This window comes from Cyclopterus lumpus, chromosome 11 (assembly GCF_009769545.1).
Source record: "Cyclopterus lumpus isolate fCycLum1 chromosome 11, fCycLum1.pri, whole genome shotgun sequence".
Lineage (NCBI taxonomy): Eukaryota > Metazoa > Chordata > Actinopteri > Perciformes > Cyclopteridae > Cyclopterus > Cyclopterus lumpus.
The window spans coordinates 16,937,327-16,964,646 of record NC_046976.1 but is presented as its reverse complement, the minus strand read 5'-3'; the positions used below and the strand labels follow the sequence as shown (position 1 = coordinate 16,964,646).

Here is a 27,320-nt window from a genome sequence, read left to right as displayed (position 1 = left end):
AGCAACAGCAACAAAAATGGCACAAAAAGAAAAACCCAACCAAATTAAAATCAGGGGAAACTAATCGAAAGCGTTATCGTTTCAGATTTAGAAATAATTTGTTTTATAATATGTAAATGAGCACACAAAAGAATTAGACTAGTACTGAGAGTTCATAACAAGAGGAGGGGGGCACTACAACATTACTACGGGACACGTTTCAATGAGACACCTGCAGGGCAGGGCTGCTGAGAACTACCTGAGTTTTATTTTATTTTTTTTCCTTTCTAAATTTTCCAACCTTTTTTTTTTTTTTTTGTCTGTCTTTAGAGTACACAATCATTAAAAAGGAGGTCTACGACCTTGCACACGTCACCTGGTGCAGCTTTGCTTATTCTCTTAAAGCCGTGAGAGGCCAGCAATAAAAATGGTGAACAAAAAAAAAGAAAAAAACCCACAGGGGCCCCAAAAAAAAAACACACACAAAAAAAAAAAAAAACCAGCGAACAGGAGTGCAGTCAACCGATAACGTGCTCAGCAGCCATCGCCGCACTCCCTGGTTCCCCATGAAGACGTGGGAGGAAGCCGATTGCTTGTGTGTGTGTGCGTGAGACACAGAGCTGCTCCTCACACGAGTTCCCGTCACCGGGTCAAACACCCAAAAAAAAAAAAGAAAAGCTGCCGGCCCTAGAGTCACAGAGCTCGAGCGTGAGAGGACGATGTGTTAAGATGTCGACCCGCACTACGCATAGAGGGAGGTTACGTAAATTAAGCACTAAATGGTAGAGGGGCACACCAGCTTTCATCTGAAAAACAATCTGCCACTGTGGTTTCTCCGCAGTCGAGGCTCGGCTGGCTGAACAGGTTGTGCTCCGCAGAGCCTCTTGAGAACAGGAAATACAATCGCAAAGGTCAAAGGTTAATCCCATCCAACGCAATCCTAAACACTCTCTCACACACACACACACACATCTTTGGGTATATATTTTGGTAAAAAACCATCCCATCCCAATACATCCCCAAACCCATCTGAGTTTTTCCAACACCTATCTGAGAGACGTCAATATAATACACAGACTTTTTAAAGCATGCAACAAAAAAATTATTAAAAAAACAACTTTAAAATACATTTTCTTTTCCCTCTTTAAGAGTGAAGACCTAAGGATCTTAAAGATAGAATTCTGCAACTTTAATTAAAAAAAAAACAAAAAAAACAGATGCAACATGAATGAAACATTTCAGAGTAATACTGAAACGTGAAGCGACAATCTTATTGGTAAAACTAGGTGTCGAGTTCAAAGCCCGCTGGGTCTGTGGAATCAAACCGGCTCAGCCACCAATGTGCCAACGGCTCCACCGTGATATTAAACCATGCGTGATCCTACGATGCGTTTCGCTCAAGCCCCGCCGCAGAATGATCGAGTTCAGACTCGTCTCGAGGTCCCACGCCAACGAATCCACGCCGAGGTATCGCTAACTTGTGCTGAAATCAGGAGGTAATTCTTGTGCGTTAAGGATTTCGTGAAGTTCTCGTCTCTTTAAGAGAGGCCACGCCCTCTTGCCCTCGACCCTTTGCGCACAGCTGGAAAAGTACAAGTGGAATTTGCTTGTTCGTCATCATCATGAGGTAAAGATAAAATCGGGCCCAGCCCTCTTAAGTGCATCAATCAGAGAGAGAGAGGATTCATCCTCGGCGGCTCCGGTTTCACGTTAGCATCTATAAGGGTCCGGTGTGGTCCCCCCAAGCCAAACACCCCTCCCCCCCTTTTGGCACACAACTCTCACAGATCTTTTTTTTCTTTTGGCACAATGCTTTCATCTGAAATATTTGGTTTCTTGACGACAAAAGGCAGAGTTTACCAGACACTTTACAGTAGATCCAACCAACCGGAAGCTGCTCAGGGTGGACGAGATGGAGCGGTGACCAAAAGCGGTAAAGAAAAAGAAAAAAGAAAAAGAAATAGAAATAGGTTACTTCCCTTCCAGACAAGTACCATGATCTTTGGTCCTCGAGCTGTGCGACGCGGACTGCACTGTAACACGAGACGATTCAAAGAATGAGGTACATTCGTAATGCATAAATATCCAACGAGGTGTGCTTAAATAAAAAGTAAGATTTTTAAAAAAAGAGTAAAAATGAGGTATTCAGAATGTGTAACAAAGTCGAGGTATTTGAGCGTTTAAATGCACAGTAGCTGCGAGCGACACACACTCTTGAGGTATTCAGGAGACGAGGTATACGAGAAAAAGGGAGGTAAACAAAAACAAAAACAAAAACGTCCGAGAAGATATGAGCGCGTGAATCCGGGTCGTGTGCAGACGGGCCCTCCCCTCACAGGTGAGAGCCAATCGGGGTGAATCGTTTCTTAGGTCCTGGGTGGGAGAATTCGATGCTCGGCTGAGGAAGCGGGCTGACAGAAACGCATCGTCGAGTGCTTCCAGTGGGACACGGCTTGAACCAAAACCAAAACAAAAAGGGGGCAAGGAGGGGGGGGGGGGGGTTCAAAACCCCCGCAATGCGTTCACCACAAAGAGATCGTAGCGTCTACGGTAAATTAGATTGGGACGCGAAGGCGAATGCGAGACGCTTACTTATGAGCCTAATAGCGATCGTTTGGTGGGCAGATAAATGCGTGCGTGTGTGTGTGTGTGTGGGGGGGGGGGGGGGGTCTCTTTGGTGCGGGAGCTTCAGTTCTCTACACAAGAACATCTCTGGATGAAACCTGCCTCACACAACAGGTCATAGCAGGATGTGAGCGTACTCGGGCACCCCTTGTTCTTCTAACAGAGCTATGAACTCAACTTCCCAGCAACAGTGATTATTTAAGAAAACGTATCATTTTTATCCTTCTTCTTCTTCTTCTTCTTCATTTCATTTTATTTAAGTTTCTTTAAAAATCGCCAAATCTACAGTTGTGCAGAGATTCTAACGTTGGTTGACTCCAGAAGTCGGTCTACAGACCTCCATCTTTAGAGGAATCGGTCTACTAGCCTAGCGCTCGATCTGGGAGAAGTCTGCTCAAACTCCCGAGCGTCAATAAATAGGGCGGGGCTTAGCGATCACTCCCTCTCATTGGACGAAACCCCAAGGCCCTGGGAGCCAAAAGGGGCGTGGCTTTCAACCACCCATCTAAAATCCAAAAGGATTGCAATGTCAGGCCTTCGATTTGATGTCATCAATGTCCTCTGGACGGCCAAATCGGGGTGGGGGGTGGGTGGGGGTGTGGTCTACTCTTGTGAGGCTTTTGTCACACAGCATGCCTCGTTCAAAAAAAAAAGGTGTCATTCAATTAAAATGATTAAATCTTTACGTGAGGATCGCTCATGGATCCAGATCTTGGAAAATGCCATCACCAAAATCCTTTGGGTGGGTCCTCCTCCCTTTCCGGAGGCGGCGCTGCTCTCCTGGTTTTTCACACAACCGACGGGGCAGCGACGACACGGGCCGTCTCGTTTCATCAAAAGCGTTCATTCATCCGGTCCAATTAGACGGAATTTTTTTCTTACTTATTTTAGGGATCATTTGTTTGTCAATATATTCATCAGCATTAGAGGGGCAGCCTCTGATCCCCTGAATCAGCCTCCTACCGTGACCTGAGCTCATCTCGATTCTATCTAGTTTGGCATCGCACTCGTCTTTTAAATCACGACGCTACGCAGAGAACAGGCCGACTCATATCCACAAAACTAACTTGCCTAAAAAAAAAAAAAAGGGGACACGACTGTACCCTAGTTTCCTAGTTTCCTCTCCGAGCGAAGCCCTCCAATGAGAACACACCACGCGGTCCGAGTAACAACATTCAGGAGGTTCACTTTAACTCATATTTAAAATAAAAAATAAATGCACAGCAAGAATTTCTTTAAACCTGTGCAAATATCAAACCGAACAGTCTATTATTATTTTTTTTTTGTCTTTTTTTTTTTTTGTCTCTTTTAAATAACAAAAGTATAGGAGGTAGGCTTTTTTTTAGAACTTCACGGACTAAACCTCTGCTCAGGGACTATGAGTACATTCATAAAGAGCTAAATGAGGTAGGTGTGGAGCAGAGGGTACAAGATTAAGAAAAGTGAAAGATCCCTGAGATGGATAACTGAGGAGAGCTTCCAGAGAGAATGCAGAGCAGCTGAGGCCGAGGAAGGGAAATATGGCTTCATCTATTGATTATCAATTTGTAGAGGTCCCCTTATTGTCGTACACGCCACAGATATCTGATTGGGAATCCAGCAATGTAGATGAAAAAAAACAAAAAAATCTATAGTTTTAATTTCCCTTCACTTCAACGTGCTCTCGATCCTCTCTGAAGTCGCCTCTCGTTGTGTCCGTTGATTCTTTCTCTCGCCCCGTTTCCTTCATCGAGAAAACTGCAAAAAAAAAGGGGGGTTGATGCACAAAAAAACAACAAAAAAAACCTTTGTCTTTTTAGAACTTGAGGATGCGATTATTTCCAAAGTCAACAACCACGATGACCCCGTCGGGCGTCACGGCCACACCGGAGGGGCGGTCCATCTGTCCAAAGCCATTCCCCTGCGTGCCGAATTTGCATAAGAAGTTCCCGTTGGGCTCGAACACCTGGACTCGGTGGTTGCGGGAGTCGGCCACGATGATGCGGTTCTCCTGGTCCACGGCGACGCCCTGGGGCCGCAGGAACTGCCCGTCACCGGTGCCCTCGGAGCCCAGGAAGCGGGCCGACTGGCAGTCGGGCCGGATGACCAGCAGCCTGTGGTTGTTGAAGTCGGTCACCACCAGGTGGTCCTCGTGGTTAAAGGCCACTCCCCTGGGAGAGTCAAAGTGTTTCCACAGCGCGCCCTCGAAGCCGTACTTGTTGAGGAAAGAGCCGTCGGGGCCGAAGAGCTGCACGCGGTGGTTCCTGGTGTCCGAGACCAGGATCTTACCCTCAGAGTTGACAGCCACGTCCCAGGGATAGTTGAACTGACCATTCTTGGTTCCCTTTTCCCCAAACTTCAGCAGGAACTGGCCCTCGAAAGTAAACACCTGTCAGACAGAGCAAATGTCTCAGGGCCCCAACATGTTTACATCTGCAGCGGAGAGAGTAAGCTCGAGGAGCTGTGCGTTTACATACGCATGCACGTGCGTGTGTGTGCACAAGCTAAAACTAAGCATACTTTTATTTTTATTTTTTTCTCCCTCCTGCAAATTTTCTGTGGCTTTTTGTGGCCAGAATTTCAACAATCCCACAAAACGAGTCGGTAGAAAACGTTTGCGTACCTGCACGCGGTGATTGTCCTTATCGGCCACGATGATTCGTCTCTGACTGTCGCACGCGACCCCCGCCGGACGATCAAACTGGCCAGGCCGAGAACCCAGAGAGCCAAACTTATGGTGGAAGGCACCGCAGGGCTTGAATATCTAAACGAGGGGGAGGGAGAACAAACAAAAACAATTCGGTAAAGCTCTCCTTTTAATTAACCCGCATGTTCGATGCAAAAGGTTCAACTTAAAAACTCTTTTACAGCCTTCTGCAAACACTCTGACACACACACACACACACACGAGAATCACTTAAGCACAAAAATGTCCTCCATTTGTTCTAATAAATAAAGCGCTGGTTTTCCATTTCCAGCGTTTCATCACTAAAACAACCTTTTAGTGACGAGACATCACAGTAATGACGGGGTGTGTGTGTGTGTGTGTGTGTGTGTGTGTGTGAGAACAGAAAGTTTGCTAAGCAGACTCTCTGCTACATAAACATGTCGACAGGAAAATCAACAGTGTGTGAATGATGAGTGGATGATGAATGATGTGCAACCACTCTAAATGCAATTTGAGTTCAGATCTCTGCGGTGTTTAGTGGAGACGACACAGAAAGAGAGAAGAGGGTCGCTCCGACAGCTCCAGACCTCCTTCTTTACTTTTGCTCGACCGACATTGGAAACGTTTATAAAAATAACTTTTAAAAATCACATATGCTCAAACCGTTAGTACATCCCAACAGAAAGACAGTAAGACAAACAGCGTTTTTTTTTTTAAATAAACCCACGAAAGAACGAACCAATCAGAGCCGAGGAGTTTAGTTTTGGGGGGTTTTTTGGGACCTCGCCGCCATTTTGAAGAAAAAAAAGAAAATCGAAGCAAAACCAAGCCACGGCCACCAGCCGCTTCTCATTTTTACATTCAACAGTTCGCTAAAAAAAATAAATATGTATAAACATGTGAGGTGAGAAATATGCAGCACGGCGACATCATCCGTGTACGTAATACCTCGTTGGATCGGAGGCATCGCGTTAACCGGCAGCCGCGTTAAGAGGATTCCTCGGCTCCGATTGGTCGTTGCACTACCGCCAGGATACAGGACACGAATACGATGACACGACCACACACGAGAAAGAGAGATGGCGCTCTACCTGTATGCGGTTGTTGCTGCGATCGGCCACCACCACGTAGCCCTCCTTGTCCACGCTGATGCCCCAGGGTCGACACAGCTGACCGTCGCCCTCCCCCTCGCACCCGAAGGACGACACCTGGTTGCCCAGGGAGCCGTAGCTCCGCCTCGACTTCACCATCACCTTGAAGGGGCTGCCCTGGATGTGCTGGTTGCACACCAGCGCCGACACCAGGTGCTCCCCCTCGCATTTGGGCAGGTAGCCGACGGTGTACGAGCCGTTCTGGTGGTCCGTGACCTCGGCGGCCGACAGGTTTCCGTCCGGGACCGACATGACTATCGCGGACACCGCGTCCCCGCCGGAGAGACGCGGCTCGCCGTCGTGGTCGTACCCGATCACGGTGAAGGAGGCGGGCTTGCCGCGAAGCGCCGTCTTCAGACCCTCGCCGTGGGCTTTGGTGACCGGGGCGAAGGCGCCGCTGCTGATGAGGCCCATGGACTGGACGGCTACGTACAGAGCCTGTCGGGACCCACGATGCAACACGTTACTACTATATTAAATACCCCATCCACACGTGTTTTATGATCCAGGATCTGCGCCCCCCGGCACCTACCTGGTCTGGAGGGGTGAACATGAAGCGGTCGTCCTCTTGCGCCTGCAGCAGGCCCCTCAGGGCCTTCAGCTCGTGGATCTGGGTGAGCATTCGCTCGCGGGCCAGCAGCACGTCGAGGTGGCGGCCCTCGTCCAGCACCTGGCTGACGGCGGCGATGGTGCTGTCCAACTTGGTGAGGCTCTGGTGCAGTTTCTCCACCTGCAGGTACAGAGACTTGGCCTTCACCTTACGGATCTTCTCCACCTGGAAGGAGAAAGTTGACTTTTTACATCGACGAACATCAGATTTATTATTCGTGGCACGATTCTAATTAATCATGCGTCCTCACGCCACTGACCACTTCTATATATTTTCTATAAAATAAGGTCCCATAGGGAAGATCGGAAGGGGATGGACTTCACCTCTATAAACAATATAGAGCAACAATTACACAACACCAACAACAACAAAAAGGTTTCAAAGAGCACTCTGGTGGTGAATTTAACACGTTGGGGCTTTTCTTGAGTTGTAGGTTCCCTCAATTTGCAACCACTTCTTCCACTTTATTTACGTTTGCAAGTCGGCCCACAGGATGGCAGCAAAGGGCTGAAGAAGAAGGAGAAGAAGAACGAAGGAGGAGGAGGAGAAGAGGAAGAAGAACAAGGAGAAGAAGAATAAGAAAGGAGGAGGAGAAGAAAGAAGAAAAAGATGGGAGGAGAAGAATGTGAAGACAAGGAAGAAGAAGAAGTCAAGTGACTTACTCTTTAATATCTCTTTTTATTCCTTCCTTCTTCTTCATTACAATATAAACATTTGTTCCTGTATAATAAAAGGACTACATGAATATAACAGTGAACATGGATATTATCTTTATTGCTCCGGATTTTTTATTTTGAGTTATAAGATTTATTTTCCATCCCGTCTTCCATTTCATTTTGATCTTTATTTGACTAAGTCTTTGTTTTACATTCTATTCTTATTCTGTGCTATACAAATAACTATTGTCATCGTTATTTTTTTATTACCTTCATTGTTATATTTAAGCTATAAGAAGGTTGCTTTTAGTCCACTTTTAGTAGATAACATTAACCAGTCAACTGTAGCGAGTTTCTTTCTTCTTGCCTGAACAACAACAACAACAACAACAGATGTAAATAAGAAGACCGAGAGCAACACCACTATTCAAAAAGAGACACCTGGAGGAAAGGCTACTAACGGCATCACGGATTTATTCAGCTTATTGTGGCAAAACGCGAATCGTTTCTGTTGGCGCTGAGACGCCGGATAAGGTTGACGGCGTCGTCAGGCCAGATTAAAAGCCTTAAAAGAGGGGAGGAGGCCGAATCTGGAGAAGCGCGGATCGGGGATCTTACTTACCGGTCACCTAACAAAAAAAGATTATCACACAATAGCCTGACTGCCTCTATGCTCCGGAGGACTTCTGATAGAAGGGAGGTGCTATGAAAAGAAACAAAGAGTCCCAAAGTGAGGGGTCTTTTGTTTAACCCCCGCCCCCCCCCCCTGACACAAGTGGAACTTCAATTTGCATCTGAGAGACTCGCGTTACACTTTATAGTCACCGAGAACAAAAGACTCCTAATGACATCTAGTTTGAGCTCCCCATCCCTCAGTCGAGAAACACTCCCTGGAAGTGTCGGTACGTATTTCACAGAGCGAGGATCCCCCGAGCGAGAGAGAGAGCGAGAGAGAGAGAGAGCGAGAGAGAGACACTTTGATGTTGTTTCATCTCACGACCGCTTGGAAGCTTCACCGGACTCCCGTTTTTCCTGTTGTCGGCACACAGGAAGTACCGGTCGAGAACTCTCCGCTACGTCGTTTATGATTCAGGTGGTTGTGACTTTTATGGGGGCAGAAAATGACCTCGAGCAATTATATTGGACAAAGGGCCCCGACAGATTTACGCTCTCCAGAATGTGCTTTCAAATCATTCATTCATTAAGTCGTTTGGTCTGAGATGCACAAGCGTGCCTTCTTCACATTACTTGTTTTGTATGCAAAAAAAAAAAAAAAAAAAAAAAAGGGACTTGAACCTGCAGCATTTGTTTTTGCTCAAACTGTCGGTACATCCTGAAGGTGCGTGAGACGAGATAAAGATCTGGCTTCCCTGCCCTTTTTTTTTTTTTTTTTTTTTTTTAGTGCCGCTAATTGCATTTGCAAGATTCCACCGCGCCCCGAGGAACAAAAAACAAACAAAAAAAAACACGTCATGCAGCCGTCAATCACGGCTCGTGACGCTCGGGTCAAACTAGGCAGCGCTGATCAAACTAGATTATGTCACTGCATTGAAACGGGTTTGTTGAGACATATGTTCGTGGTTTCGCTAGTAAAAATGAAAATGCTTCGAGTCAAGCAAAAACCCTGAAAGGAAATTCAGTGTGTGTGTGTGTGTGTGTGTGTGTGGGGGGGGGGGGTTGCCTGTAATGACTTTATCAGGTCAGGGATGAAGCGCGAGTCCTGTAGTGGTGTAAAAAAGGATTAAAGAGGGAACACGGGTAAGTGAAAACCTCCTTTGTGACACACACACACACACACACACACACACACACACACACACACACACACACACACACACACACACACACACACACACACACACACACACACACACACACACACACACACACACACACACACACACACACACACACACACACACACACACACACACACACACACACACACACACACACACACACACACACACACACACACACACACACACACACACACACACACACACACACACACACACACACACACACACACACACACACACACACACACACACACACAGCAAGATCTGAGGGAGTAAGACGCAGGTCAGTTTTTACAATGTCACCAAGCCCGCTCTCAGGAGAAACGAGAGTAAATCATCGGTTACGTTCCGTCACATCTGAACATGAATGCGCGTATTTTACTTATCTGGGTCTCAGTTGTTTGATTGTGTGCGTTTTATGTATGCATGTGTGGTTACTCATTTATTACCAGCGGGTTAGGGATTTGGAAACATTTTAACCGAGCGGGGAGGGGGGGGTCTCTCTCTCTCTCAACCAGAGGAGGCCCTCAGAGGCCCGCCTGGGATTCCCGAAGCGCAGGCTGTGGGCCAAACTGCCGGGTTAACAACCGGCCCCTTGGATTTGTTTAGCTTTAACAATACACATTAATCAGCCCTGAAAAGACACTACATGCTCTGTAAAAAAAAAAAAAAAAAAAAAGAAGCATGCTTATTGTCCCTGCTGACAATAGCTTTGCTAAAACGCCGTTCCTTGCGATAAATAAAACAACAATAACTCGGTTCTGCGTTACATCACAGCGAGGGGACTTGACACTCACCTTCCACAGTAGTTCACACTCCCTCTCCTCCAGCGCTTTCTTGTGTCGGAGCACCAGGGCCTTCACCTCCGTCTGCACCACCTTGGCTTTGATCTCCACCTGCTCCGCCATGGCCTGGACCTTCTCCATGCTGAGCTGAGGAAGCAGAACACGATCACGTGGTCACGAGAGAGATCGAAAGGAGAACGAGACAGGAATGTCTCTAAATGCTCAAAACACACACACACACACACGGCCGCCTGGTCTGTTTTATTACTCGGATGGGATGCAGAGACAGGATGCAGAGGACCAGGAAACACACACACACACACACACACACACACACCCCAACAAAAGAGAAGAGGAAACTGACAGTAACATCTTCCTGACAAGTGAATGCACAAACACCTACTCGGTTTTTGTGATCCTGTTTCTCTCTCACGCGGCTCATTCAGAGGGGAAAAGGAAACCTGGGTCAGGAAGAGGAAGTTACTCCACAACATGGAGCAACTTCCTGCCGGGCTGAAGCCCGACTCGGTCCTGATATTTGAAGCCGGCACTACATTTCCAAATGATTTTCAGTATGGAACCTTATGAAATGTGTCGATAGAATTGATTAATTTAGTATCCGGAGCAAATCTTTATTTTAAAAAGCTACTAAGAGGAACTTTGACTGTTGATTTCGCCGACCCCTGTGGGTAAAAGCAGTGTTTCTGAGCCCCAGAGTCCTATTTTATTTATTTATATATATATTTATATTTATATATAATAAAATAGTTCAGATGTATGACCTTAACTATGCAGAATAGAACCAGCAGGGCTTCCGTACATTGAATGAGGACAAAGTTTCTTAATTGCCATGATAACTACAGGCACTGGGAAGCGACTGTATGGCTTACTTAAGGGTTTGAGCTTTTACAACCCACAATTTGGGCTAAATGCCCGTTTGGCTCTTTGTCTCCCTCCCTTCCCCCGCTGCGTTTTATCTGGCTTTTCCTCTGGCATTTTCTGGGAGGTCACCGGGTGAACCGGACCTCACAGGGACGACGGGGAGGTGGGATAAGGCCTTCTTTGTGATATCAGCCGCCGAGATCAAAGGTCACCTAAACCTCTACAGGTCATGATCTGCAACCCCTGTCTTGAGACGCATACCACCGCCGCCCCCCCCCCCCACCCCACACACACACACACACACACACACACACACACCACACCCCTGCAAGAACAAAGCCCGGCAGCAGGACTCTTTTCTCTTTCGTCTGGCCATTTGAGGTGGGCAGCTAAAAGAGTCAAATAAAATCAGGCCCCCAGAGAGGGAACAGCGGGGAGGCGATCCTGGAAGAATCGGGGGAGTGTTATCAATACATCGTGAGGAAGGAGGCAGGGTAAAATATAAAAGCCATCCCCCCCCTTATTGTTCCACTTTGTCTTCTTTGCCTCCCTCCAGCACAGTCCCTCTTTTTCTGTCCCCGGCTTCTCGGTCTCACAATCTCCCCCTCCATCTCCACGTCTCCCGTCTGATCTCTCTTTACGTCTTTGCCTAAACATTCCCAGAAGAGCACAGCTTGGGACACAAAGGAGGGTCAAACTGACCAATCAGGCCGCAAGAGAGAGAGAGAGAGAAGGAGCTCTGGCCAACCCGGGAGGTCACGAGCCCAGGGGTCGGAGGTCAGGGAAGATAATGTGTGCGGAGTGGGCGGAAATTTCCTACCTCAGGGGACGAGAGCGCGCGCGAGCGTATGTGTGTGTGTGTGTGTGTGTGTGTATGTATTATCTGGCTTCAGCATTTATCCCCCATGGTGACCTGGGACAAAATGGTCAAACCTGTGATGTGCTGCCAGATGGTAGGTGGTGTTGCTCGTGACTCAGCGGCACAGATCCGGGTGCTTTTCATTTCAATAAATGATCGGGAGCTGTTTTTGACTCAAGAATAAGTCTGTGTGCTGTGGCGCCCCGTTTAAAAAAAATATAATAAAATCTTTACTACATATGGCCTGGCCTCCTGGCTTTAAATCGGAGCAGACCCGTGTTTTGTGATATCTTGGCACTTGAAGAACACCCAGTGTGACACAAGTACCCGACCGGCAACATACAAAGTGTGACTCGGTCACACAAAAAGGTCAAGCGCCGCTGAGGAGATAGTGCACGGCGCATTAGACAACCCCAGTGTGAGGGACCTAGATGCCTCCATGACGTTCACCTCAGTGTGAAACTAAACATCAGGTCAAAACACCCGCGGGTTCTTTGTGTTTCGGATGTTAACCCGCACTAAAAAACAAGCCTGAACTCATCTTGACGGCCGAGGAACAGCGAGAGACTCCGGCGTAAACTCGCGTCCCGCCTCCCCGCGTGCACTACGGAGTATTTCCAGTAGGCGAGAACAAGTCCGACACGGGCAGTCTCCTCTTTTTTTTTGTTTTTTTTTGCGACATTGTTTGAAGGGGAAACTCTGGACAAAGGGCGGAGGATCAGCTCTGCATGTTTCCCAGAGTTCATATGAGAACACGTCGGTGGATGGGGCATCGAGCAGCATATTTAGCTCACAGCTGCACAGAGGGTGGCCGTCGACTCCATTTCTGGCCATTTGGCCCCTTTCTTCATGAATTGAAGGCACCTTCAGCTCAAATGGAGCATTAAAGTCACAACTAGACGGCCATGTGGCGTTATGAAACATCCCTCCTTCATGTGCCATTGTATGAACTGGAATCTACAGGGGGTATAGGAAGCTGCCATCCAATCTATAATTACTTAATTGAAGACTGTGTGTGTGTGTGTGTGTTTGTGTTGGAGTGAGAGTAAGAGGTGGGGGGGGGGACTGAGTGATTGGATGGGTAAGTGCCAGAAAAAGGGGGAGGGGGGGGGCAAAGTGTTCCACTTCTTTAAAAAAAAGAAAAAAGGAGGAGGGTAGTTTTCCATTCTCTGAAATCCTTTAAATACCTCATGCACCCTCCCCCCATCCTCCTCCCCCTTTGACCTTCAGCCCTGCCCCCGGCAGACCTCACCCCATGTGACCCACACACCCCCACCCTTCAGGGCCAGCTGGACACCTTTAACCTCAGGATTCCCAGCAGCCCAGGACTGGTCACTCTCAAAACACATTCAAGCTGATCATCTCTGTGCTGAGGGAGGCTGGAAAGACACAGCTGCTCTCCTTCGGCTTCTCCTCGTCCTCTCTAGGAGGCGGGCGCTCGATTTAAAAATTCAACAAGGTCCAGTTAGGGAGAATGTCTCATTTGAGCTATGCATCAACAGCTGTTGAATCAAATAAAGAAAGTAAAATTATATTATATATTTTCTCTCTCATTTCAAGTAAAATAAAAAGCGAAAAAAAAAAAAAAAACACACACAAAACAGAATGCTTTGAAAAAAAAAAAAAAAAAAAATGAACCGAATCGTCCTGCAGCTTTAAATTCAGTTTATTCAGGTGTGAAATGATGTCAATCAAAAGAGACGAGATATTATATTCTTCTCATCTTCTAAAAAGAGAAATGTGTGTTTCCTGGAGCGACTGAAAGGCTAGAAAAGCTCAGTGGAAATTGAATAGTTCGGCCATTGGTCCAGAAACTGCGGCGTCTGGCGTGCCTATAATTTATCCAGCCATGTTCTCTTAAATTTATTATATTCAGATTTTTCCTTTTGCGCAAAACACACAAGAATTAGTGGTATTTTTACGCAGGTGTTTTAAGAATAAATCGCTCGAGGCCGTTTCCCCTTCCCCCCCCACCCCCGTCCCCGGGTTCCCGTCTCACCTGCACGGCCTGACGTCCCTGCTGAGCATCTGCCAGCAGCTGGATGGTGATGGCCCGGCAGTCCTGGACGGCGTCCTGCAGGTAAACGAAGGTGTGCCCCATGTGGCGGCCGACGCTGCACTCCCGACAGATCGGCACCGAGCAGGACTCGCAGAAGAACAGGAACACCTGGAGGAAACCGGGGGACGGGTGGACGGATCAGGGGCGTGTTTCGAAATGATAACAAACAACAACAAAAAAAGCAGACCACAAATCTGATAAAAGTGGAGAAAGGTTATCAAAAGCTTTACACTCCAACGGACGCACTTAAGATGGCCAGTCATTTTTCAATCGTCTCATTATCTCTCAGATTTGACGCTTCAGAAATTAAAAATGGTTTTGAGCCGCACCACTTGTGTCATTTCATATTGCTGAAGAACCATATATAAACGTTTGAAGGCCTCGATTTTTAAAAATTAAAAAAAAGATAAACAGTAACTAAGGACCTGTAAACTTAGACAAGTACATTAAAGTGTTCGCTGCACCAGCTTCACTGAAAACTGGTTTATTTGTATGGCGAAGAAAGAAATTAGAAACATTTTGTCAGAGCGACAGAAGAACTTGAATGTTGACAACTTTCAAAAATCACAACAATTTGCTTCGTTTTAAAATGAGAAGAAAATCACAACTAAATTCATCGACAGCAGTTGGAAGAGTTTACGAGCGCTGCGTGTTACAGAAGTTACCTCAGTTAGAATAAAACTGAACACCATCACGGCTCACCGTTGTTTATGTTGACCTCACGTTATCAGCAGATGCGTTTACTTGTTGACAATGTGATCGCCAACAGGCTGCTTTCACCCTCTCTCTGATATTGACCCCGTGGCCTCGCGGTGATGTGGTCAGTCGGTGGTTTTTTTTTTATAAAAGCGTAAACAAAAAGATGAAGGTCACTCCCCCTGTGTGGAAAGAGGGAGCTCTATGAAAGCTAATGAGTTTCACCGTTTGACTCCGAAATGAACCAGCGGGATGAAAGCATTACAAAGGAGGCTCATGTGAGGTTCCTTCTGAGACGAGAGCCAGAAGAAGCGCAGAGGAACCGAAGGGCCACAAAAAACTAGATCCTCCTGAACATCTGTGAGGGAAGAGGCCACAAAGGGACGTCACATTTCTCAAACCCTTTATTACTTCCTAACGCCGTCTTTACTACATTTTCATGGATTTAAATGTGTATGCCATAGTACACCCTTATCTTAGCACAGGTGCGTGAGTGTGTGTGTATATATTTATTTGACAAATAAAGTAAAAGAAGCTCTGATCACAGAGCAGCAAAAAGTCCCTCGGGATTAGAAGGAAAGAAATGTCATTTAACCTTTGTTCCTCTAACCTAAGCTCGTCTTTAAACCGCTTGTCTGATGCTGATTGTTTGTAATGGAAGGCTAATGAAATATGCACCAGCCATCATATCCCAAAGAGACACCAGATTATTGGCCTTCAAGAGCAGGAGACCTGAGTGGTCGGGGAGGGGCCTGCAATCAATCCATCAATAATGGCCGTTCCCCCTAGGGAGCGGCATAATCTAAACAAACACACACACACACACCTCCCCCCCTTTATCTGACTTCCTCCTCTTTTCTGCCTTCTCCTTAAACTCCCCTTGCATCCTGTTTCTCCTGGTCCTTTTCCTTGACGTCCCTCTCTTTCTGCCGAGCCCCGTCCGCTGCACCCCCGCTCCGTCACTTAATGCTCCCACTCCTCCCGGGCCCCCCCCCCCCCCCCCCTACCACGTCGACATCTCCTAAATTCCAGAGGGACGCGACACACAAAAGCAAGGAATGCTGCTGGGCTCGAGTGGTGGAGGTGGAGGAGGAAGGTGGAGACAGATGATGGACACTCGGGGGAGTTTAGGGTGGAGGGACAGGCAGATTGACGGGGCAAAGACGGGATGGATTGCCCTGGTATCTACAGGGCGGAGGTCTGCAGCCCCCCCCCCCCCCCCCCCCCCTCCGGTTCATCAAATGAAGCCGTTCCGATATTGGAAAAAGAAAAAAGAAATTGACTTCCTCGCCCCTCTGTGGTGCCGATAGGTTGAGCGCCTACTGTTCATTAGAGGAGCCCGATTCTAAAAAGCCATCTCGTTACGACGGATACGTCATCGACCGGCGGCTCGACGGAATCGACCTTTTTAAAAATGGCGGCCGAGACCCCCCGACGATCGGATCGCGATCTCACCAGCGTCACCGATCAATCACAGGATTCTTCGGATAGGATTTGGTTCACGTGAAACACGGACAGACGTTATGATGCCACTAATTAAATGAAGCCTCCTCGGCCGACTTCCCCAATGCTCATGTTGCTCGGGCCACTAAACAAGGCGGGCTCTTGTATTTTAAAAACCAGCACCGAATCTAGTCCACGTTGGGCCCTGGAGGACGGATCTTCTTCACTTCCTGGGGGGGGGGGGGGGGTTCTTCTATTTAATCTCATCATTGAAATGTGTTTGGGGAGTTTTTCCTTCGTCCAAACCAATCCTGAAGGACAGAGGATGTCTTATTTTATTGCCCTTCAGGCAAATTTGGGATTTCCGATATTGGGCTACTAAACATAATTGCCTCGACTGGAGCCTCGGGCAACGCTAATGGGAAATGTTAATCAGTTGCAGTCCACACAACCTGCCCATTGTTGTGGTGAAATAAAATGGGCTAATTTACTCAAAGCTTTGCAGCAACAATTTCCCAGAGCAAAGGATCTGGGTCACAGTGAACCACGCCATGCAATCTGGTCGCCAATATTGACTACTACATTTTTTAGAGGTTCGAAGGTCCTCTACATCCCCCCCTCCCCCCCCCCTCCCTATATATTGGGGGACAATCTCCTACCTCTGTAAACGAGAATTATTGGAAAAACTTTAACAGCCTTTTTGAACATTCCCAAAGAATCAGGTTTCATGTTTCTACCATTTAAAAAGTGGTCTCGTCTAGATGGTTAGCCACAAGTTGTGTAAACATACAAAAACTCGCCGCCCCCGACAACCGTAACGATAACTAACGTCGGCCATCTGGCGAGAGTTTCACAACTTGCGGGTTACCTTCTCGACACGACCTTTAAAAAATAAAAAAAATTAAAAACAGCTCGCCGGCTGAGAAGAGCCAAACATCAACTCTAATGTGTGTGTTAAATGTCTCCTCGGCGACAAAACTCTTTCACAAGCCGCTTAAAAAAAATTATTATTTTCAGCGGCGTTATCTTAGACGTGTCAGTGAGATTTGTGTACATGCACGTTATTCATTGGTGTGTGTGTGTGTGGTTGGTTTCATTAATGTCTGCACGAGCAGGTTTCACAGCTGTGTGAACTTGTTATCTTACTATTTATACAGCGACCGGCATACTGTAAAAATATAGAACAATAGCGATCTATAAAAACAAACACAAATTAAAGACTTGCAGGCTTTTCTACCTTCCATTTATTTATCCATGTTGTTACTTTGGAAATGTGTTTTCCTGAAGGACTTCATACTCAAATATCACCATTGCACGCAACACAATCAAATATATATAAAAAAAAAAAAAGGTTCATTTGAACGTCCGTACGACCAATTAAAATTGTATATGGATCATCCAGAGAAATCAATGCTCAATCTTATGACTTATTTCTGGTTTACTGTCCACGTTTGTGGTTATTGAAAACACCGGAGTCATATTTCACAGAACTAGATCATATGACAAAATGGCTGCAACGGGCTTCTGATATCCTGAAGGTTTATCTAATTGGTCTCAACACACACACACACACACACACACACACACACACACAGTCGTGAATTACATAATAACCCCCCCCCCAGCCTCTCAATATTGACTTGCACAGAATACTGGCTCTTCCCAGAGGACCTTCATGGAAGGATGTCCATCACACTCCGTTATGAATTTACACACTCCTCATTCGTTATGAATTTACACTCACATGTCGGGTGTAACGTTGTGTGTAAAACAATTAGTGGATTAGAAAAGAGATCAACAATTTTGATAATCCATTTGCAGATTTCTTTTCCGTTTTATTTCATTGCACATTTGACATCTTTGGGTTTTTGGAGTCGATTTTAAATTTGGTATCTATATATTCTAGAAAATAAATGACAAATTAAATAAATAATGACAATAATTGTCAGTTGCAGCCAAAGAACAGCTGGTTCTGAAAAACACTAGTCGTGGATTAGTAATTCCAGTATTTTTTTTTTTAGTTTAACGGTTAATAAATGATGGAAAGTGCCCCTCGGGTACAAATATTTCACGGGTCATTTTAAACTACGGTAGCAGAGACCGAGAGAGACACACACACACACACACACACACACACACGTAATCTGTTTCAGTAACATAATACACACTCGCATTAGAATCTGAGGAGGAAAACAGCAATAGAATAAATGCATGATGGCTGTGAGCCTTCGGGCTGGCCGCGGCAGCAGGACCCCCGACCTCCCACCCCACCCCCGCTTTTTCACTCCCTCCCCGGTAGGCACTGGGAACTGGGGGAGAGGGCACGAGCTCAACTAACCAGTAAAATCCCTCCATGCAGCTCTCGCTGCCGGCGTGCAGAACGTGCAGAGTGGGGGGAAGGGGCACGGGCCATGTAATGTCACACTGCGGTGCCGGAGGAAAAGAAAACACACCAGGGCTGCTCTGGGATCTGTGAGAGAGCACCGACGGCAAGATGCTCGTGACCATCTGCAATGGTCACGTCTGTCTGGTGTGTGCATCATTATTATTTTTAAATGCACAGGCATTTATATATATATATATATATATATATATATATACTATGTCACATGCGAGAAAAAATAAGTAGTTTGTCAGATATTACTACTTCGGATAATATTTTGCAAACTCAATATTCAACTGGAAATTAAATTACTGAAAGTAACATTAAATTATCAGGGTTACAATAGCAGTGGATGACTAAGATGAATTTCACATTCATTATTATTTTAAATGCACATTTGAAAAATAAATAAATTGTATTAATTAAAATGTTCCCCTTTAGAAAAACAATACTGTCAGCAGGAACGATGTGAGCTTCTTTTATTTATTTTTTAGAGATGAGAGCAGACCGTTTCCTCTGGGCAGTGAGCAGTAAAGGTTCGTGGGGATTTGATCTGTCGATAAACTGTTTAAAAACTATATTATTTTAACCCAGAGAAACAAAACAGTTTTCAGTTCAAACCAACTGGGAAAGCTGTCACATTAAAATCGATTTAAAACCAACTAAAGAAAAAATGTTTTTTCAAAACGGTATTTGCACAAATTCTTTTTGTGAAGTATTATTTCCAAGACACGGGGATTAACCGTAAACTGTGTTTATTATCCTTAAAGCCGTAGGCCTGTGTGCTCTGAGTTTTACTATTGAAAAAAGGTGTGAACACAAACAAACAAACACAACAAAGGGAGGTTTTCTAGAAGCTGTTGACCGACGTCAGTGTGTTCAGCAGTATTAGACAAACTCGTATGATTAACATAAAGTTTATCATACAGAGTGGATTCCTGCGTGCACTATTTTTATCCAACGGATTTATTCCCACTCACTTAAATAAATACGTACAATTTTACACGATGGACAAGTGTTCAGTAAAATAAATAAATATTGTGAGCCCTCTTTTTAGATTAGCGTCCTAAACTATGTGGACCTTTTGTGTATTTGGGGGAAATCATATCAGGTAAGATTGCCAGCCATTTTAAAGATGTGATGACGACCACATAAGCCAAAAGGTCTTCCACATAAGCCAAAAGGTCTTCCACCAGCGAATAGAATCAACACAAAACAAGCTTTACCTCTCCGAATTATTAGTCTGGGAGGAAACCGAACTTCAACGTTCAAAGTGAGGGTTGAGAACAATGGAGAGAAATATTATCTTCACTTATGAAGGGTTCAGATAGAGCTCACCAACAACCCCCCCCCCAGTCTGGTGCATCCAGGATAGATAATCTTTGAAGGACCCAATCCCAACATTCCCAGGAGCACCATCTGCCAGACAAAGCTCCTTTTATGGAACTCACATTCGACAACAAATCTTTTCCAAACACCCTCCATATCTTGGTCACATGTTCCTCCATCGCTCTTCTCTCATTGCTGTTTTCCTTCCTCCTCCTCCTCCGCTGCCACACCCTCTTGCGGCAACGCCTGTTGGCTTGTAGCCATGGCCACAACACGCACACATGGACCGACATGCCTGCCGATGTTTTGAAACTCTGCCAGATACGAGATGGGGGGGGTGAGGGGGGGGGGGGGGCGGTGGCTGTAATCCGGCAATCTGATTGGACGGCCCCAGAGCGAAAACAAACCAGTCAGCTGGCCTCCTCAGCCAGCGAGTATGTGACTGACTGTTGTTGTGTGCTTCATACGAGGAGTAAAATGTGAACGGGCAGGAGACATATGGGGGAGATAAAACACAAGGAGAAAAAAAGGAAAGTGGGAGAAATCCATTGGGGGGGGGGGGGGGGGGGGGGGGGTGAACGAAATGTGGAACAGCTGAGATGCAAAAAAATGCACGCCTGTATACAGTCAGCTATTCTTAGTTACTGAGACATTAGTGAGCATAACAACCCCCCCTCACTCTCAACGTGGTCTTGACTGCTCAGTTATGTCAACAAAACGCCCCCATGTGCCACGTTTAGTCCAAAAAAACTGTATTTTAAAAAGAGACACGCACACTACACTCGGCTGGCACACCAACCCTGCAGCCTAAAGAGCGTGACCTTCTGCAGGAAACGGCCTGGTTACGAGGAAGCGGAAACGTCAACACGAGCAAATTCCTGTCGCGTCTACAATTACCTGAAAAAAGGTAATAAAAAAATAATAATAATTTTTTTTAAAAGGCGCGTAATGATCCGCTGTGGATCTTTAAATTAATCTGCGGCTAAACCGACATGCATCTAGGTTTTCAGGACGTCAAACACATTAGTGGTATTCTGGTTCCATCTTTACTTTAATCAGCAGGTGATTCACTGAGAAATAAACTGTTGTGTGCGTTCATAGCTATACCTTTAGTTCACTTAATTCACCGTAACACACACACACAAGTCCACGACAGTGCGTTATTAATGTGGCTGCCAAGTAACGAATGATTGATTTTACCCGTGTGTGTGTGCATCAGGGGGAAGGGGGGAGTTTATCGTTGTAGCAGGGCGGCTTATTAGGTACTTCAACCACGGCACTCCATGCACGCGAGGGAGTGGCTCTAATCTTGTTGGTTAACGGTTAATGATTGGTTAACCGAGGTCGACTGACAGTCAGAAGAAGAAAAGAAGAAAAAAAACTAGGTTAGCATCCTTCATGCTTGCCCATACTTGAGTGACGACGGTGTGTTGCATTGAAGCCACTGTTTTGCACGGCGATGTCAGTGCATTGGTTTCCGGCTGCTCATCCTCGGCCTTACTGTGATGTAATTAACTAAAAATCAACCAGGTGTTACGGTTCTGCTGTCGAATTTGAACAACAGAAAACAGCCACACACAAAAAAAAATAAAAATATGCAGCGCTAAAACTCACAAACTTATCGGCTTCTTTAACTACAGCAGCGGCTAACAAACAAGCATATCATATCAACACTAAAAAGTGGACAAAATGTGGCTGGAAGCTGTGCAATGTCCCCCAAATAGGGTCGAGAGCTTTAACGTCAAATGTGTTAACTGCGCAATCCCGTTGAGTGAGGTCAAATAATGGCCAATTAAAAGCCCATTTGTGCCCAACCACTGAGGAGGAAGTAGCAGGTTCCAGCTCCTGAATGGGCTTTAAATCCTGATGTCAAAGGGAATGTGATAAATGCCTCTCTTTCTATCCATTAAATTTATAGGGCCCAAAGTCCTCAAATGGACATCAAAGCCAGGACACACACACACACACACATCCACACACTCCCCCTTAGCCTACATGAAACACATTCACAACACACAGGAAACACGGAATGCACTCTAATTACAGGGCACATGTTGTGCATTAAAACCCTGCAAGTACAACTTCATATAATCCAACTCTGCTAGCTGTGTGGAAGGAAGGAAAGAGACACACACGCACACAAATCCTCTTCAGAGGATAACGACCTACAGATGGGAGATGCTCTCAGAAAAAGGAAAATGCTGCGGCACGGATACTTTCAGGAGTGATGAAATGTAATCACAAGGCCCTCGACGGCCAACAGCTGCTGAATCATGTCGAGGAGACTTTCTGCATCTATGATGCCCGTCGTCTCCGACAAAGAGCAGGCAGAGCGCGTTGATGAGAAAGGCAGGAGTCGACAGAAGAAATACCCAGAGAGAGAAAGAGAGAGAAGGGGAAAAGAGAACCCAGGAGGTATAAACTCAAGTTACAGGAATTCCTCTGGCCTTGTATCAGCTTCAGTGTTGGGTTAGGTTTCCTTACAAACATTCTCAGCTCGGGAGCTCCAGAGGAGGGGGGAGTAAAGCTGGCGATCACAAAGCCAGCCAAGCCTTCGTTTGTTTTTGGTGTGGCTTTTTTTTTCCGCAAATCTATATATATATATTTCTATAAAAAAAAGTAGAATTGTGTGACAAACTACAAAATAAAAATCCCCAGACCTCCCGATGCAAAACTGAGCATCCAGAGGTCTTCAACGCTGGAGCGAAACGGCCCCGCAGGAGACACGCGAGCATTTGGCTGTCAAACTGATTAGTTTAACTTCAACCTCATTCTAAACACAATGTATTGTGGGCGCACGTTGCCCGGCAACCACTTTCTGCTTCAGACCACACCCAACAACCGTACTTTGTAAAAGACTGTGTGTGTGTGTGTGTGTGATTGTGTGTGGCAGAGAAGCCACGCACGTCGTCATGGCGACAACACATTTCATCCGAAGCGCAGATGGATTATGTGGGATTATCATGTCATTAGCAGATTGAGCTGCGTATGTATTCGTACGTGGGAGGGCTGACATCACAGCGAGCAGAGGGCACTCCTTTGATGTAATCCAATTTTCCATTTCGACACACACACACACACACCTCGATTAATCCAGCCCCTTTAAGTAAAATATAACTGACACAACGCCAGGCCCGACAACGCACAGCTGTATCGTTTAGGGGTCAACGGTCAGATATCATTAGCTTCAACGCTGTCGGACACGGCTAACTGGTAATTTGTCACCATTACCAGGAGCGGCAGCACAAAGTCATTAACGGTGTCAGTTCTTCTGTCAGATGTCATTGTACACCGTCGGGATTGACTTACAGTTGGTCATAAAATAAATAAATTTAAAAAAAGGCCCTTTTTCACTGCGGACATTTTTGACATGGCAGGAAAAGCACAGGTGCAGCTAATAACATGAATTACGGTGACCGAAACGGGCATAACCGACGTTATTAATTACACCCGTGTCCAAACCGCGTCCAATGGCTTAGACGATGCGCGCTTGTGGGCCTACAAAGTATAAAGGCATTTAATTGACCCTTTTACCGTTTTATTCTCGTACCCCTTTTAGGGCCAGGGGACTGAACACCTCCACAATAACACCTTCTTTAGCAGTAACCATCGTCTCTACCAGGAATTCCTCGGCAGGCTCGCATAACACCAGCGGAGGCGAGAGTCTTCTGTTAAGGAGTTGCCCCTGAATACACATTTAAAAAAAAGGCTTCGGCTGACGGCTGAAACACGCATGCTTGTTCTGAGCTTGCGTGAGAGGAAAACGACTCGCCCAGAGACCAAAAAAAGCAACGCGAAATAAACAAATAAGACGAAATGCACTGTAATGCCGTCAGAGAAACGACTTTTGATGCACGTAACAAAACTACTTCCTGCATCAAAAAGGCCCCAGTTGTCGTCTCCAGCTCCCACAAGCCATAAAACTAGATGACAGAAATGTCTGGTCGGAGCTTTTTACTTTTTTTAAAACCACCTTTTCTTACAGCTCGAGGTGAACGAGATGTTCCAGTTGTGACGTGGATGCCGATACCTGTGCGATTACGTGACATCGGATAGCTCATTGAGCACTTTTGGTTTGATCCGAGGCGTTTGAGTCACTGGTGTCAGTGGCCCGAGTGTTTGAGAAAATAGGAGCTTTAAAAAAAAAAAGGCTCAAATGGTTGGTCTGGGCCTTCAACTAGAACGAGTCATCAAAACCACAACGTGTTAAATCGTCAACCAAAAGGCGGAATGAAAAGCTGGCCGAAGGAAACGCAATATCGTTGGAATACGGGAATTAGGGTGCGTGTTTTCCCCTCTCCTGAAGTCATAATGTTGCCCTCTGTTGTTCACGAGAGAAGTTAAACCCCCCCGCCCCCCACACACACACCGTCCTCACCCATGCGGTGCGATTGATGGATGAACGGTTTCAGAGAGCTGGAGAAAAAGGTCTGCCGAGTGCATACCGGCTCCAACACAAACTAAGATTCAAGTAAATCTGCATTGGATAAGAAAAGCAGGGTTTTAACAGAACATAATAAATAAGGAGAAGTTTGAAAAAAAAAAAAAAAAAGGCCAAAGCGGGTCTTTCCAACAGAGCGGCCGAGTATACAAGGAACCGTTTCTATTATATGATGGATGTGGAGCCGGAGTGATGGACAATGACTCTTGCTCAGTGCTCATAGGTAAAGAAAGACTAGCCTAGAGAGTGAGTGAGGCATTACTGGGGAATGAAGCCCTTACTGGAAAACTGTGCTCACCCATTTACTGGCAATGGGGGAGGCCGGGGCAGAAAGTTAATTGGAAATGTGAACTGGGCTCTTGTGACCGGGCCTTTAAAAAATGTTTGAAATCCGCACATTTTAACGAACGCTAAAATGACTCAGAGACCGACTTATTGAACGTATACCAGAGATATCAGGTCGTGCAACAGAGGATATTTTCCATATACTCTTAATAATATCAAGTGTTTTGTTGTGGGACATGCAGGAAGGCGTATTAAATGCTGCTGTTCATTCAAAAAAAGGTCAAGTTGTGTGAGAAAGTTAAGATGGCTTTAACGCAAGAGTACGACATGATTTGATTATTTGACGTACCGCGTGATCTCGGCCACAATATTTTGATAAAAACAAATGTGTTGCCAATGCTCTCGCGGTGGGTTCTCCGGGCAGCAGGGAGAACTTCCTTGAGCTCCTCAACAGAAACCAGAAGTGGTACAAGCTGATATCTCCCGAGACCCCCTACCATTTGTTATTCTTCCTGGCCATATGACTAAACTCAAGAAAAAGCCGGTTTCCTGTTTGACAGGCCTTTGTAGTTTACTATGCCCAGATCACATGGTGCCAAAAAAAAAAAAAAAAGGGGGAAAAAGCCCTTTGGGCCCCGAGTTCCAACTTGTCTTTCCCATTATCAGCGAGAACCTCGATCTCCAAACCACGGACAGGACTTCCAACAGTCGTAGAAACATGTGTGCCGTTACTACGGGGGCCTCTCTCTGCCCTGAATGGATGGTGTGGTACAGATTAACCAGACTCTGCATGTGTCTATGCTTATAAGTGTGTGCGCGTGTGTGAGTGTGCACGCAGGGTCTCTGTGTGTGTGTAAATCCAGCTCAGCACACGTGCCAGTTCGTCTCCGGGGAACTAGGTGAAGAGCCACTCAGCTCCCTTTGAACCTAAGGCCATATGGCTCCCAGTAGGCTATGGTTCTATACTACACACACACACACAACTTTATTACACTATTAGGTGTGTGTGTAGTAAAAATAATACACCAGTGTCAAGAAACCCTTGTAAATGATAACAAAAAAAAATACTGAGCATTTCTTTGCGACACTCAAATATGTCCCCATCCCATTTCGACAAAAAGGTGCCATGAACATACATGGAGGGAGCGTCTCCTGGGTTCCCCGGTGCAGTACGTTTAATGCTCCACTCACCTCGTTGTCATGGTGTTGGCAGAAGCTCATTTGGTCCTGGAACAGGGACAGCAGGGCGAAGTTGTTCTGCAGGGACTGGGCGAGGGACACCGAAACGCCCGGTTGACCCGGGTTGCTGTTGACGTTGACCCGGCCCAGGTGGAGGTTCTCCCCCAGGCGCTCGATGAAGTGGTCCTTGGTCAGCCGCACCCTCTGGTGGGCCCGCACACAGTTGTCACACAGGTACTCCTGGCAGTCCAGGCAGTGGGAGGTGGCCGGGTTCTCCTCATCACAGGAGCTGCACTGGGGCTCTCCCAGGTGGCCGGGCTGCAGGAGGCCCCCGTGAGGATGATGGAAGCCGGAGGAGCCTCCGCCTAAGCCCCCCCGATGGTGGTGCTGCTGCTGCTGGTGGTGGTGGTGGTTGTGGTGGTTGTTGTGGTGGTGGTGGCCATTCTTGTTCTGAATCTGCTCCTCGGAGCTCACCACCACGTCCAGCAGGTTGCTGAAGAGGAAGTTGGAGGAAGGCAGGGAGTCCACTCCGGCCTCGGAGATGCACACCTTCTGGTCGCAGGTGGGGCACCGCAGCTTCAGCGGGTCCCCGGGGCTGCGCTGGCCCTCGAGGCACTGCCTGCAGAAGGCGTGGAGGCAAGGCAGGACGTGGAGCCTCCTGGTGGTCTGGCTGGAGGAGGACGAGGTGTGCGAGGAAGACGACGAGGTTGAGGAGCTGGAGGAAATGGGAGCGGAGGAGCCGCACAGCTCCTTGCAGAGCGGGCAGGTCTGCAGGTCCGAGTCCGGGAAGGAAGCCATCTGCACCGAAACACTGGCTCAGTTTACAGCACGCGCAGCGATGGAGCCGAGGTCTTTATTGGGGGACGCATCGGCCCGTTGAGTCGTGTGGAAAATAAAGTTGTATTTGAGGTAGATTCATGGAGGTATTAAAGTCACTTCAGCAGTGAAAACTGTGTATTATACAAGAGACGAGGTAGGCAGTTCTTCAAAAAGGTTATTTCTGGAGGTCACTAAAAATGTTTAAATACTTATGCAGTTGAGATCATATCAATTCAGTTGCTGTAAGGCGTGGGTGGGTGAGGCATCCGCGTGTCACTCTTTTCGAATAAGATCTCAGTGGGCAAAAAAAAAAGAAAGAAAAAAAAAGTGTCCGATGGTGCTTCGTTCAGGCTCGTAAAATAAACCCGAAAGTGGAGTGACACTAGACCGAAGTACTCGGGGCTCGGTCTCTCCTCCCCCACCGATTCGGCAACATGACTTCAAAAACAGCCTCCAAAAGAATTCGCTATTTATATTTTAATATTTAATATTTTCCGCTTTATTTCTCCCCCCCCCCCCCCCACCCACCCGCCGCCTTCTCTTTCTCCAATTCAGGTCCGTGTGGTCGCTGCGGCTCCGCTCTCTAGTCCACCATCGGGGTCCATTCAGGCGGCGTCGGGCGCAGCCAACGGTCGGTTGGTGATCGCAGCGCGAGCCTCGGACCGCGAGACCGTAAATTATTCATCAAAG

The 27,320-nt window shown here is 46.6% G+C and overlaps 1 protein-coding gene across 1 annotated transcript; it reads right to left on the bottom strand.

The window, feature by feature from the left end:
- Positions 1-279: 279 nt before the first annotated feature.
- Positions 280-27,133, bottom strand: trim71 (tripartite motif containing 71, E3 ubiquitin protein ligase). The gene is made up of 7 exons (XM_034545805.1): positions 25,824-27,133; positions 13,996-14,163; positions 10,268-10,402; positions 6,935-7,177; positions 6,343-6,840; positions 5,207-5,347; positions 280-4,972 (listed from the first exon to the last, which is right to left on the bottom strand). The coding sequence occupies exons 1-7, from the start codon at positions 26,607-26,609 to the stop codon at positions 4,400-4,402; spliced, it is 2,544 nt and encodes an 847-aa protein (XP_034401696.1). The 5' UTR covers positions 26,610-27,133; the 3' UTR covers positions 280-4,399.
- Positions 27,134-27,320: the final 187 nt, after the last annotated feature.